This window comes from Artemia sp. Qi Xiang Cuo, chromosome 4 (genome assembly GCF_049724085.1).
Source record: "Artemia sp. Qi Xiang Cuo chromosome 4, ASM4972408v1, whole genome shotgun sequence".
NCBI classification, from domain to species: Eukaryota; Metazoa; Arthropoda; class Branchiopoda; order Anostraca; family Artemiidae; genus Artemia; species Artemia sp. Qi Xiang Cuo.
The window spans coordinates 55,801,716-55,816,339 of record NC_142797.1 but is presented as its reverse complement, the minus strand read 5'-3'; the positions used below and the strand labels follow the sequence as shown (position 1 = coordinate 55,816,339).

The 14,624-nt window shown below is 36.5% G+C and overlaps 2 protein-coding genes across 4 annotated transcripts in view; one reads left to right on the top strand and one right to left on the bottom strand.

Moving 5' to 3' along the window:
• LOC148953260 (uncharacterized) overlaps positions 1 to 6,073 on the bottom strand; it is a 138,113-nt gene extending 132,040 nt beyond the window's left edge. Inside the window, exon 1 of one of the 2 annotated variants that reach the window (XM_089088428.1) lies at positions 5,855 to 6,073. In XM_089088428.1, coding sequence (XP_088944554.1) covers positions 5,855 to 5,944 — 90 coding nt within the window. In that variant the 5' untranslated portion in view covers positions 5,945 to 6,073. Of the gene's footprint in view, positions 1 to 1,492; positions 1,569 to 5,854 lie in introns of those variants that run through there. The other variant, XM_089088429.1, reaches the window with a different exon arrangement.
• LOC148953258 (dopamine receptor 2-like) overlaps positions 1 to 14,624 on the top strand; it is a 257,773-nt gene that overhangs the window by 119,720 nt on the left and 123,429 nt on the right. The gene's annotated exons all lie outside the window — the stretch shown is intronic.

The window sequence follows — 14,624 nt, the reverse complement described above, 5'->3', positions numbered from 1 at the left end:
AAAACCGATCAAACTAATAAATTTATATCAAACACCTCAGGATGAGAAACTGTAAGTAAGGAGGGACTAGGCCCAACAAGAATTTACACTATAAAAAATTGAACCTTGATAACAATTAGGTAAAAAAATTTGCTTTTTATACTGATTCAACATATATAAAAAAAAATAAGTTTAATGTTACCCATCAAAAGCTACGGGCCTGAGAAAATTTGCCTGATTTTCGAAAAACGATGGAAAGACCCCCAAAGAGTTAAGCGATTTAACGAACCATCAGATTTAGCATATCAGCGGACCCTCTTCTAGAGGTTTCAATATCCTAATCAAAGAAACGTGGATTTTTTTTTGCCAGAAGAAGGACCACTGATGCGTGTTTTTTTTTCCTTTTTTTTCCGGGGTTGATCATATTGAACCAATTGTTCTAGAATATCTAGAGAAGGCTCATTTGCATGGAAATCAAAAGTTTCTAATGCATTTTTCAAGGGACCGAAAAAATTGGAGGGTGTCTAGCACCCCTCTCACGTCCCACCCTAAGGACATATGATCAAAATTTTCATACATCCATTTCATTTGGCATAGTCCAATAACTATGACTTGGGTATGAAATGCCCCAAATAGTGTCCGGAGAAAGGGCTGTAAGTAATGCAATTTGCCAATTGTTCCCATATAGTATTTGTTGTTGGGAAATGTGCGAACAATGTTTGGGGATGGAATTTTCTGCCGGATGGGATTTTTAATGGCGAAACTTTTCTGAGGGAATGAAAGTTTCCAAGGGTAGTTTTCCAGGGGAAGTTTTACATGGGGATGGAGAGGGAAGAGGATATCCTGGTATGATTTGGAAAACGGTCAGAAATTGGATAATAAAAAACAGGATTTCAACTCAAAGTAAGGAACAGCATTAAAACTTAAAGCGAACAGAAATTCATCTGTATATAAGGGGGACTGCCCTTTCCTTTACCCTAACCATTTGCGCATAAGCTTGATCTATTTGTCACAATTCTCTAAGAAAGACTGCTACAACAAAGGGGCGTTTGAATTTGATTGGAAAATATTTTTAAAGAACTGTAGGACTTTAGGGTAAATAGCGACGGTTGAGGAAGAGGCAGTCCCCCTCATATACAGAAAAATTTCTGTTTGTTTTAAGTTTTAATGCTGCTCGCTGCTTTCAGCTAGAAAACTAGCTATTTTTATTTAGTTTTTTTTTTAAATACTAATGAATTTTAATGTCAAATTGATGTAAGTAGCCAAGCATAATAGATTTTTACCGGTTTTAATTTTTGGTTAATTGGGCCCGTGCCCCAGCTCAAATCTCAAGAAAATACCGAATATTCCTTTATTCACTGTATTTTCTTGAATCACCTGTTTTGAAAAATTTTACTTCGCTCCACCCAAAGAAACTTACATCCAGCGCACTTTCAAGGTGTATATACACACAGCTAATATAATACACATATGTATATTCACTTTTAATATATTATTCAAAGAAGACTTGTCTTTATTTTCATGATTGTATTCTATCCGTGCATATTTATCCACAGTTTTGACCAATTGATAACGTTCTATCCTCTCTGCACATGATTTTGACTTAAAATGTTTTCTTCTTAAATCAAAAGCGCGAAACATGACCATGAATTACTGCTTGATAAAGAATGGCTTTAAGAAGCTCGTGACAAAGTTGTCTTTGTTAACGCTTGTTTGATGACAAATATCTGGTTTTCTGCTAATACGACCAGAGTTCTAATATAATGAATACAGTCCAGTTTTAGAAATTTACATTACATTTTTAGAAAGGACTTAATCATGAAGGGTTTTGGTTATAGGCTATTCCACCTTTAGAAAACGATGCGAGTATTTCTTCCAGCTTTTTCGGTTTTAGTAGGAAGCTAGCTAACGACCCCAGCTTAGCTCCCAATAATGATATTCCCGACTAGAGGGAAGCTGCTAAATCGATATTCGTGTGAAGACAAGAATTGCCTGGACTTGTAAAGCAAACCACTGTGGGCGAGGTGACTGCTCCCCTCAATATCCACTCTTTATGATTATGATTTACTAGAGATCTGCAGAAAGTATTTTTGAGTGTAACATTAAGTCAGTGGGTAATTTCAAGCGTTATATCTACCAACTGCCTTTCATAAATATTTGAATCCAAAATCGTGTAATTTAAAGCAAATGTTCGTCAATAAGCCCTTCAACTTTTAAGGAAAGGTCATCCTTAGTGTTCAGAACAAGAGGTTGTAAGAGACATTTGCCTAGCTAGTATTTTTTGCCCCTTCCCCCGCGTAAGAGTGTCAAGTGATTTTTTGTTTTCCCTTTTTTTACAGCAGTTGAAAACTAAAAACATTCGATGTCTTTCAAACTTCTCCAGATTATTCAGGGTTAAAGTTTCCTCGGTCTTAGTTCTTGATATTCGAAATGCCTCTCAGAAGAGAATGGAATGGGAGTCTTTGCTACGGCTGGTCTGGAGCTCCCAAGCTTGAGGATAACTCAAGCTTGTTTATAAATAAACAATGCATATTTTGCTTCAATAGATTTAGTCGTGAGTTGTCTAAAAAAACCTTATGCATTGTTTATATTTATATATAAAATATTATGTAAATCATGTCTTATAAAACCTTAATAAACGGTCAAAACACATCCTTCACAAAAATTATAGGCTATTACAAAAATTTTATGGACTCCTTTTAGATCCCTTTAAAGATTTAATGGACGCTAAGAAACGACTAAAAATTACATCTTAAAGAGAGATCATTAAATCTGAAGACAACCTACGTAGCTCAGTAATTTCAGTATGACAATATTTTTGCTGCAGTTTCAGTTCCCTGCAGTTCCTGCAGTTTGCTGCAGTTCCCATACGGAAGATCAGTTAGTCAATTAAGTAGAGCCGACTGAGTAGCACTGACTACTTAAGGAATGACGGGTGTACCATGTATTTCTTATTAACACTTTTTATAGAATGGGTGGCCTTACAAACTTAGAAGGCTGCTCACTGGATCAGAAATAGAAGGTTTCCAGCGTCTTTTTAAAGGGCCAAGAGTGATTTAAGGATAAGCGCCCATCCTGTGTACTTAACTGCTCCGTTCATTTCTATGACTTATAATGGCATCAAATCAAAATAGTTAGATAGCTGTTTCACTCATAATAATTGAAAGGTTCAAACAATACACCTCCTGGGGAGGAGGGTTTTAACACAGGCAGGCCCAATGGCAGTGACTATGAGTTATGCAGCTAATCCCTTTTTCATATAATAATATTCTTCCCTTTAGTTTTGAGCCTCATCTTAAATTGTTTCTCGCCCTCAAATTTTGATTCAAATGCCTTCCCAAGAAATTAGGAAATGTAGGTCTAAGAGTTTTCTTTTTTTGTTCAGATTCATGGATTTATTTCCATCCAAAACCAAAATAAAACATGGAAAAAATAAATAAACAAAGAAAGAAACGCATATGTGTAGATATTACTCACGGAAATAATATAAAATTTCGCATTTTCAAGATACAGGCTTGAAACCTCTGTGGTAGGGTTCTCTGATATGCAAGATTTGATTTTCTAGTTTTCATTAAGATCATTCGTCTTGTGGGGGTGTTTTATCCCTTTCCAAAAGAATCAGGCAAATTTTTTCGGGCTCATGACTTTTGGTGGGTAATTTTAAACTTAATTTTTCTACATATTTAGAATTAACATAAAAACCCAATTCTTTTGATGTATAGATTATTATCCAAACTCACTGTATTAGAGTTTCGGTTGCTGATCACAGGAGTCGCTCCTGATTCCCGGTTCGTTACCACAAACTATTTGATGAAACAATAATTTTGTTCGGACATCCATTTCCGAGCTTGTCACTTACTATGGATTAATGAACTTACTTTTTATTACTCTAAAAGTAAATAACTGTTAGGCAATTTTATTGTCAACCTGAAAACTTTTTAGAGGAGAGTTTTAAAAACTATGTAAAGAGGGCATGCAGGCATGGCCTTGCTTATGCTTCAGGCTTTTGAGAAATAGTATGTGTACCATTTCAAAAAGTCTGTTCAAATTTCTTTTTAGTTTTTTTGGCAAGATAGTTTTTTAATATTGCTAAAACAGTAATATTCTCCTACCCGATAGTGTCAAATTTTTGAATTTCAGCCCAATTGGACCACTTGCCTCCTCCACACCCTCTCTCCCATATTGTCCAATGAATACAAATTTTATTCTAATTACTCATGTACGGTGAGCCAAAATCAAAGCTGCATTAATTCAGAAACGTTCAGAAATTCAATAAAAAAACAAGCCCTTTAACTGAAAGTAAGGAGTGACATTAAAACTTAAAACGAACAGAAATTATTCCGTATATGAAAGTGGATGTCCCCTCCTCAACGCCTCCCTCTTCATGCTAAAGTTTTTTATTGTTTTAAAAAATACAATTCTGAGAAAGAGTCAAAATTTAGTGTAACGAGGGAGGCGTTGAGGAGGGGACAGCCCCTTTCTATACGGAATAATTTTTGTTCGTTTTAAGTTTTAATGTCTCTCCTTACTTTCAGTTAAAAAATTTGTTTTTTTTATTTTATTTCGGAACCTTTTTGAATTAATGCAGCTTTGATTTTGGCTTACCGTATATGAATACTAGAATGAAATTTGCATATTAATTTTACTTGTATTGGCTAAATGGTTTTCTCGAAATTTTCTTCTGACGTAACTTACGAATTAACTTAAGGAACGAACTTCTATATTGTATGTTTTTATTACGTATATTAGGGAGTTTACCCCCGACCTCCCTCCTCCCCACAACCAGAAAAATTCTCCCTGAAAACGTCTGTTTACTTTCCAATAACCTATACTATTTGTAAACATTGGGTTAAGTTCATAACTTTCAGCCCCCCCTCCGGGGACTTTGGGGGATTAAGTCATCCTAAAAGATATGTTTATTATATTTTCGACCATGCTGAACAAAATGGCTGTCTCAAAATGTTGATCGGGTGACTTTGGGAAAAAATGAATGTGGGAGGGGCCTAGTTGCCCTCCATTTTTTGGTCACTTAAAAAGAGCACTAGAACTTTTAATTTCCGTTTGAATGAGCCCTCTCTCGATATTCTAGGACCACTGGGTCGATACGATTAAGCCTGAAAAAAAAAAAAAAAAAAAAAAAAAAAACAAAACAAATAAAAACTCATCCATGATCTTTCTTCTGGCAAAAATACAAAATTCCACATTTTTGCAGATAGGAGCTTGAAACCTCTACAGTAGGGTTTTCTGATGCGCTTAATCTGATGTTTTGATTTTAATTAAGATTCTATGACTTTTAAGAGGTGTTTCCCCCTTTTTTCGAAAATAAGGCAAATTTTCTGAGGCGCGTAACTTTTGATGGGTAAGAGTGAACCTGATAAAGTTGATATATTTGAAGTCAACATTAAAATATGATTCTTTTGATGTATCTATTGGTATCAGAATTTCGTTATTTAGAGTTTCGGTTACTATTGAGCCGGGTCGCTCCTTACTTACAGTTCGTTACCACGAACTGTTTGATCATTGGATCTAATGCCTTGGATGATCTAACTTAAAACATTGAAAATGTAAATAGACAATTTAGGCGAGTTTTTCAAAGGAACTTCCATCATGATTGAGTAATCTAGTGGTCGATTTCCGAGATACATATATTTTTGACAATTTATTTAAAAGAAGGGAAATATGTACCAATTATTTGAATTCTAGATCGAAGAATATTTCTGTATGTAAGACATTTAAACATCGAATTAGCCCTACTTTTCTAATATCATTTAAATATATCACACACAAGAAAGCTGTAACCTAGTAAAGAACAAACCACAGTTTTGACTCTACTAGAAATTAAAAATAAAACTTTAAACACATTAAATTACTACACCTTTAAAGCCTTGTCATTTGCTTGATTATGGATAAAAAAAAGCCAGCGGTCCTTTATTGTCAATGCTCGAATTTGCCAGCATTGCTTCATCTGTTCCAAACTTTCCGAACAAGAGATGTTAAACTAGTTTTAGTGTTCACCTTAATTCGATTGCAAAATTATAATTCACTTTCTAAATCATTTGTTATACAAGAAAACATCACTCTTTTTTGAAGTCAAAGCATTTTAATTTGTTACTGGATGACTAACAGCTAGCTTTGTACTTGTTTTGAATGCTTATCTCCAATGCTCATGTTGTTTTTCAAGTTAGTCAACATTAAAAAAGTGATCTACTTCGAAATAGGAATATTTTGCTCTACTTTAAAAATAACCAACATGACTACCCCGTCGTGCCGCCTCTTAGGCAATTGGGGTGGGGGTGGGGTAAGGTCATAGCCATGTGTTGATACCATGTTAGGAGGATTTTGCAGACCCTCGACAGGAGATATCTCGAGTTCTTTATTATTTTTCCTTGCATCTGAACAAAGCATCGAGCTTTCATTCAATTTTTAAGAAAGCAAAAAAGGGAACATATGGAGAGATTTTGAACACTTAATTCTAAAAATACTTCCTAATTAACTTTAATTCAATCCAAACCCAAAGCATAGAGACAACTGTGAAATAAATGTCTGCAAATTTTCCGAATTATCCACCCCTTCGACAGATTTAGACTTATTTTCTAAATAAGGAAGAAGCTTTATATCCTAACTTTGGAATCTAATTTTATTGTCACAAAGAGTCAGCTCCAGAGTTATATTCCTTTGTGGAATAGCTTGCGTCTTTTTATACACTAGAATTTTAGCTTTAAATATTTAGAATGTTGCTTTCGGTTGAAAAAAACTATTGGTTTGAAGATCATTAAATGGTTATTTACTTTTCTCTGTTTTATATCCTTGTTTTGTTTTAATCTTGTACCACAATGTACCCCTTTTCTTAGATGCAAATATAGTCTGAACATAAAAAAAAAAAAAAAAAAAAAAATGTGACTACTAACTATAAATCGTAATTATTGAACATGTTCGTTTAAGGTGTCTGTGTTGTGTATGTTTTTTTTTTTAATCTAGCAAGTTGACCTCAAGCATCTATACCTACGTTCAACTCTGTCGTCAAAAGTCGAACATGCTCCCTGAAGAACAGGTTTTGACCTAGATGAATTGCGCATATTTGTTGGCCCTTCTGTTGGGACTGGTAACATCTGTGGAATTACTAGATACGATTTTTCATTCTTATTCAAGGCACTGCCTTTAAATAAAATGAAAATACAGAGATATATAATGTTTAAAACTATTCAGTTTTCATAATTTACGGTTTCAGATAATTTTTAAATTGAAAGGCAATTGGGTTCAAGAAATTCTCAACAATATTTTCTAAAGCCACGCAGACAGAAAACCATATGAAAGAATATTAGAGACTATGAGTACGGGGGGGGTGGGGGGGGTGGGGGTAATGAAAATTTTGAGACGACATTCGGTCTGATTCGGTCTGAAGTAGATATAAAAGCTATATGGTTTCATCCATATGGTTTCTATATGATTATCTATTTTACCCTATCTAACCCTTGTCCGGGGATCCAGAGGACTGTTACATTCATTTGACATATGAGAGCTGGCGTTTACCCTCCCAGAAAATCCTCCCCTCCCCCCCAAAAAATAGTCCGAGCTGAAAAAGCCCTCTGCAGAAAATTCTCCTCAGAAAATACCCCCGGAAAATACCCCCCCCCCCGGCTGGTTGGTCTCCAATGACTTTTGACTTATAAAAAAGGACTAGAACTCTCAATTCCTGATCGAATGAGTCCCCTCCGAAGTTTCTGTGACCATGACGTGGAGGTGGAGATGAAGAAGGGCAAGTCACTTTCTTATGCAGATTAAATTCTGCTCATTTTGGGGTTTAATGTTGCTGTTTACTGTCACATCAACAGTTTAGACCAGAAATTTCCCCCAAAATCAAGAAAGATTAAATGTCAATTTCATATTTTTGATGCGTTAAAAAAAATTGTACTCCCCCCCCCTGCTCCCGAAAAAAAATCACGTCGTAAACGTCCAGGATACGGCCCTGGAGATTATATATCCATTTCTACCTCCACCCTCCCCTCGTCTCTCCCTTAGAGCTAATCCTGCATTTATCTGAAGGCTCAATGAGACTTGGGGTGTTTTGGTATTAAAATGCACCCTTGGAGGCATCTCCCTCCCTAGCTACAAAACAATCAGAGAACCCTATTGTAGAGGCTTACAGCCCTTGTATGCAAATATTTGGAATTCCAAAATAACTAGGAATTTTCCAGAGACAGTGAAATTTTTTTAAACCTTGAAAATATTTTGGCTAGTTAGGGAGGGAGGGAGATATATCTCAAAGAGTCCATTTTAATACCCAAAAATCCCAACTCTCATTGAGCCTTCAGATAAATGCAAAATTAGTTCTAAGAAAGAGACGAGGGGAGTGTGGAGGCAGAAATTGATGTATAATCCCCAAGACATTATTCACGACTTTTGTTTGGGGGGCTATTTTTTCGGGGGGGGGGGGAGGGGGAGATTACTTGGAAAAACATATAAAAACTTGAAATTGATATTTAATCCCTCTTTATTTCTGGGAATATTTCTGGTCTATACTTTTATTATGAAAGTAAAGAGCAACATTTAAACCTCAAAATGAGTAGATATTATTTCGTATAGGAAGAGGACTGCCCCTTCCTCATCCCCAGCTCTGCCTCATGGTCATAGAAACTTTGGAGGATGCCCATTCGATCAGAAATTGAAAGTTCTAGTCCTTTTTTTGTATCAGTCAAAAGCGATTTGGAACCAACCAGCCACAGGGCGGTTGTATCCCGCTTTTTCCAGTTTTCTGCTTAAGAATTAAAATGTTGGATTTTAACAAATATTTGAGGATAAATTTGAATGTTTAGTCAAAATTTTCAATTACTAGTATTTTTGGACAATAAGCTCATAATAATATTTTTACTACATAGTTTCGGGTGGACGAAGAGGGATGTAATTGCTCGTATGGATGGAAATCCTGCGTGACTTTTGATCTCCTACGCCACTTAAGCCATCACCAGTTCTATTAAAGAGAAAACAGTTGGCAAGACTCCCTTGACACACCCCTCCGGACTCTAATGACGTCACAACACATCATGTTTTAAACGCTCAGGTGTAATATGCTTGACGCAATTTTATCTAACCTTGCGACTGTAACCCATGGGGGAATTCCCGCTTATTACGTAACAACACCACACAACTTACGTAATGATTGTGCAACCATCACTGTCACATAATACCTTTTGGCATTTTTTTCGCCCGCAATGTTCAAAGTATTTTTTCTTTCTTTTGACTTAATGCCATTTTAAATTTCACCCGAAATGTAAATCGCTTTTTTTCTTTCGTTAGTTCTTTTTTTTTTCTTCAGTTCTTTGACACCCGCTATGACTCGAAAGGTCATTCCCATCCAACGGATTTGTGCCTTAGCCGAGAGGACTGACCTGCTATCCTTTTTATTTTGTCCTTGTCATTCTATTCTAAAATTAACCTATTGCGCGACACCTGAGATTCCCCATTTTTCGCACACACAAGAACGACGTGTTACTGTCAAAATTTGGCACGCTCTTGGAGAGAATTGCTCTAAAGGTATTGATAGCGATACAAACTAAGGGGTGCTTAAATTGCATAATCACATTAATCGTCCTAAGCCATACATCTTGAAAACATAGAGCTTGTAAATAAAATTTTTATTAATAAAAACCAACTTACATCAATATTAAAAACACAGAAAAAAGTAGTTAAAAACACGACAAAAAAACAAAACGTGAAAAGAGGCTTATCATAATATATGCAAAAGAACCATGTATTATAGAAAAAAACATCCTAGCATGCAATACCAGGGGGGATATCGTGCATATTAGGTGCAAATTTAAGCCCTATTAAGAACTTTTAAAGAAAATACTCCGTTTTCTTTTAGTTAAACTTAAGAATATTTTTCAATATCCTGACAATATACGGCTGCCCTCCCACCCTAACAATCATTTTGAGAGGGTGAGCTGATATTAGTGGTAACCTTAAAACCATACTAAGAGGTATATTTGAAGGAATTTTAACGAAATGCATCGTTTCTTAGACAGGAATGTTAGATTTCAGTCCCCCTCTACCGAAAAATTCAATTAACGCCTCCCGCCATATCTTTGCTAGAGCGTGATACTCCAAGCAATTCACGCCTCCGTACGGCACTATTACAGCCCTGTGTCACCCCTCTGACATCGCCCATCTCCCCCAAAGCACTTTTCAGAAATTACTTGTTAAAAGTTATGCTTTAACCCATTCATTTGAGTTTTCGCAAGCCAAGCCATTCATAATAGCCTTCAAAACACTCCCACACCACCGTGGCATTACACACCAACCCCCCTCTCTCATCCACGTTGAACCACCCCTCATCACCACTAGGACATCTTCAACCTTTTCTCATCGAAAAAGAGCTAGTGAATCTAAATTAAACAGTGTTTTTTACTTGAAAACAGAGAAGTCGTCCTTTCTTTGCTAGAGTGTGATACTCCAAAAAATTCACGCCACAGTTCCACACTCTAACTACTTTCTAGCACCCCTTAGACAATTTGGACATTGAAATGCACTATTTAAGGCATCTGGCCCCATCCTATAGCCAAAGCATTGACCCATCAGCTGTCCTTCCTATAAAATGATGCGCAATTAACTTGAGTCGAGTCAAGTATTAAGATTTATCTTCTATAAACTACATGAATTTTCAGGAACGAATGTACCATCGTGTGGCATTAGTTCCTCTACAACTGGGAAGCTCAATATTTAGTTTTTTGATACCTTTAAAGCAAATGCCTAAATCAGAATTTTCAATCAATAACAACAAGGTCCTCTTTTGGGCAAAATAGTAGTTTAGTACCATAAAATGGCAGAAAACGCCCCTTTTCCCGGGCACAATATTTTTAGTCATAGGCAGCGCAATACCGCAGTCTAAGTAAAAAACTATGTCGGAACAATGTATTATTAAATTTTTTTTTCCTTTAGACCAGGGCACTTCGTACCGAAGGAGTTGTCGTAGATACTTCAAAAGGGTTCATTCGATTGGAAATTGGAATTGCCAGTGCCCTTTTTAATAGTTTAGATGGGGCATATAAGGTTTTTATAGGAAGCTTTTTCGTAGAAACGTAAAAACTCATCTTAGTTTAGAGATGGCTATTTCTTTCAACGTAGTTAAAAGTTCTAGAAATTATGTCTTTGCGCAGGACACTCCCCCCCCCCCCACAGTCTTCAGGGCAAGAGTTATAAGTTACGCCCTGGGGGGCATATAAAGTTTTTATAGAAAGCGTTGTCGTAGAAACTTCAAAAAGGGCTCATTCGATCGGAAATTGAAATGGCTAGTGCTCTTTTTGATAGTCGAAAGTGATTGGAAGGCAACTAACATCTCTTCCAAGCCCACCCTTTCCCCAAACACATCCAATCAAAATTTTGAGATAGTCATTTTGTTCACCGCAGTTGAAAGATCCGGAAATTATGTCTTTGAGCAGGAAACTACCCCCACAGTCTTCATGGCAAGGGTTGTAAGTTATGCCCTGGGGGTATATATGTTTTTTGAAAGCTTTGTCCTAGGAACTTGAAAAAGGGATCATTCGATTGGAAATTCAAAGGGCTAGTGCCCTTTTTAATTGTCATAAAGGATTGGAGGGCAACCAACCCCCCTCTCACGCCCACCTTTCTGCAAACACATCCAATCAAAGTTTTTAGACAACCCTTTTGTTCAAAGTAGTTGAAAGTTTTGGAAATTAGGTCTTTGAGGATGACGATTCCCATAGCCCTCAGGTCAAGGGTTGTAATTTATGCCCTGGGGTCATGTAAGGTTTTTATAGAAAGCGATAAAATAAAAGTTCAAAATTGGATTAAATCCTTTTTAATAGACAGTGTATAGAAAATCACAAAAATACCAGAAATTTCGGTCACATATACAGCGACCGTCATCAGTAGTAAAACTTATTTCGAACTTTTATTTTATCGTCATGGAAAGGCAGTGTGGTCTCCGAAATTATCTACGTTATAGAAAGTGTTGTCGTAGAAACTTCAAAAGGGGCTCATTCCATTGGAAATTGAAATTGTTAGTGCCCTTTTTAATAGTTGAAAATGATTGGAGGACAACTAACCCTCTCTCAAGCTCACCATTTCTCCAAACCCATGCAATAAAAATATTGGTATAGCTATTTTTTTCAATGTAGTTGAAAGTTCTGAAAATTATGTCTTTGAAGATTTCTTCAAACACATGCAATAAAAATCTTGAGACAGCCATTTTTCAACATAGTTGAAAGTTCTAGAAATTATGTTTTTGAGGATGACAACTCCCCCCCCCCCACAGCCCTCAGGGTAAGGGTTGTAAGTTATGCCCTGGGGTAATACAAGGTTCTTATAGAAAGCGATGTTGTAGAAACTTCGATAAGGGCTCATTCGAAAGGAAATTGAAAGGGCTAGTGTCCTTTTTAATAGTCGAAAGTGATTGAAGGGCAACTATCCCCCCTCTGACGCCCACCATTTCCCCAAACAAATCCAATCAAAGTTTTAAGATTCTGGAAATTATGAAAGTTTGAAAGTTTGAAAGTTCTGAAAATTATGTATATCGGGATGACAGACCCCAAAAAGCCCCCAGGGCAAAGGTTGTAAGTCATGCCCTGGGGGCATTTAAGATTTGTATAGATAGCATTGTCGTAGAAACTTCAAAAGGGGTTCATGCAATTGGAAATTGAGAGGGCTAGTGCCCTTTTTAATAGTCGAAAGTCATTGGACTTTGTCGTAGAATCATTTTTAACATAGAAAGTTTTGTCGTAGAAACTTCAAATACAGCACATTTGATTGGAAATTCAAAGGGCTAGCGCCCTTTTTAATTGGCAAAAGTGAATGAAGAGCCTCTAACCCCCTCTCACGCCCACCATTTATCCAAACACATTCAATCAAAATTTTGAGATAGCCATTTTGTTCAATGTAGTTCAAAGTTCTGGAAATTAGGTCTTTGAGGATGACAACCCCCCCCCCCCTACCAACCCTCAGGGCTAAGGTTGTAAGTTATGGCCTTGGGGCATATAATATTTTTTATAGAAAGTGGTGTCGCTAAAATTGTAAAAAGGGCTCATTTGATTGGAAAATGAAAGGGCTAAAGTCAAAAGTATTCGGATGGAGAATCCCCCCCACGCCCATTATTTCCCCAACCAGTTCTGATCAAAATTTTGATATGGCCATTTTTTCAACGTAGTTGGAAGGTCTGGAAATTATGTCTTTGAGGATGACAATCCTCCCCCCATAACCCTCAGGACAGGGGTCGTAAGTTGTACCCTTGCGGTATATAAGGTTTCTGCAGAAATTTTTATCGTAGAAGCTTCAAAAAGGGCTCATTTCATTGGAAATTAAGAAGACTAGTGCTTTTTTATTAGTAGAAAGTGATCAAAAGGCTAATGCCCCCCACGCCCATAATTTCCCCAAACACTTCCAATCATAATTTTTAGATAGCCATTTTGTTCAGTGTATCAGAAATGTCTGGAAATTTGGTCTTAGAGGATAAAAAAAAACCAGCCCTCAGGGTAAGGGTTGTAAGTTATGTCCTGGGGACATATAAGGTTTTTGTAGAAAACATGGTCATATAAACTTTAGAGGGGGTTCATTGGATTGGTAATCAGACACTCTAGTGTTCTTTTTAATAATCAAAGTGATCGAAGGACAATTACCCCCCCCCCCATTCACACACATACACACACTTCATATTGTCCGGAAATGCATCTAATAGAAATTTTGAGATAGCTATTCTATTCAAAATGGTCTAAATATCATATAACAAGGCCTTTGGGGTTGAAACAATCCCCAGAGATTAGAGGCAAGGGTTATAATCTATGTCCAGTGGGTATTTAAGATTTTTATGGAAGGGATGGTTGTTCAAATTTAGAAGATGCTCAGTCTTTCTCCCTGAAAAGACTATGTCAATATAAAACAAACAGGAATTAATTGAAAAAACTTTTTCAACAAAATAAGTTTTTAAGAAACAGTAAAGAATCCAACTAATACTACTACTGACAACTCACCACAGCACCAAGCCGCCTGAGGCCAACACAGCTACGCACGGTCCTCCTCCACCCCAATCTATTCAAAGCCTCTATTTTTACACCCACCAACGAAGTTCCTATTTCCTTTAAATCTTTCTTTATGACGTCCTCCCACCCCAGACGGGGACGACCTGCTTTCTGTTTAGCCCTAGACGGTTGGCCGAAAAGAACAATCTTCGGCAATCTGTCATCCTTCATCCACACAACGTGCCCTAGCCACCTCAGCTTTTCTTTCATTATAGCCCTAGAGAGCGGTATTGAACCACATTTTTCGTATAGCCTATTGTTTGAAATACGGTCAGTAAGCCGGGTACCCAGAACAATCCTTAAGCAATTTCTATGGAAAACTTCTAGCGAATTCCATTAAATCTAAATGAATAAAAACAGAATCAAATAATTTACCAAGAATACAACTACCACAAGTAAACATCAATCAATAAATGAAACCCAAAACAAGCACAAATTATAATAAATAAGAGTCTAACTCAAAACGAACAGCAATTAATATGAGTAGGGTTCTAAACCCCAAGCTTTCTAAAACCCATAATATAATTTTTACTCTAATGAAAAAAATACTTTTAAATGTTTTCACTTTTCTAACTTTAAGAGATCAAAAATCAATTAAGATTTAAGAATCAATTAAGA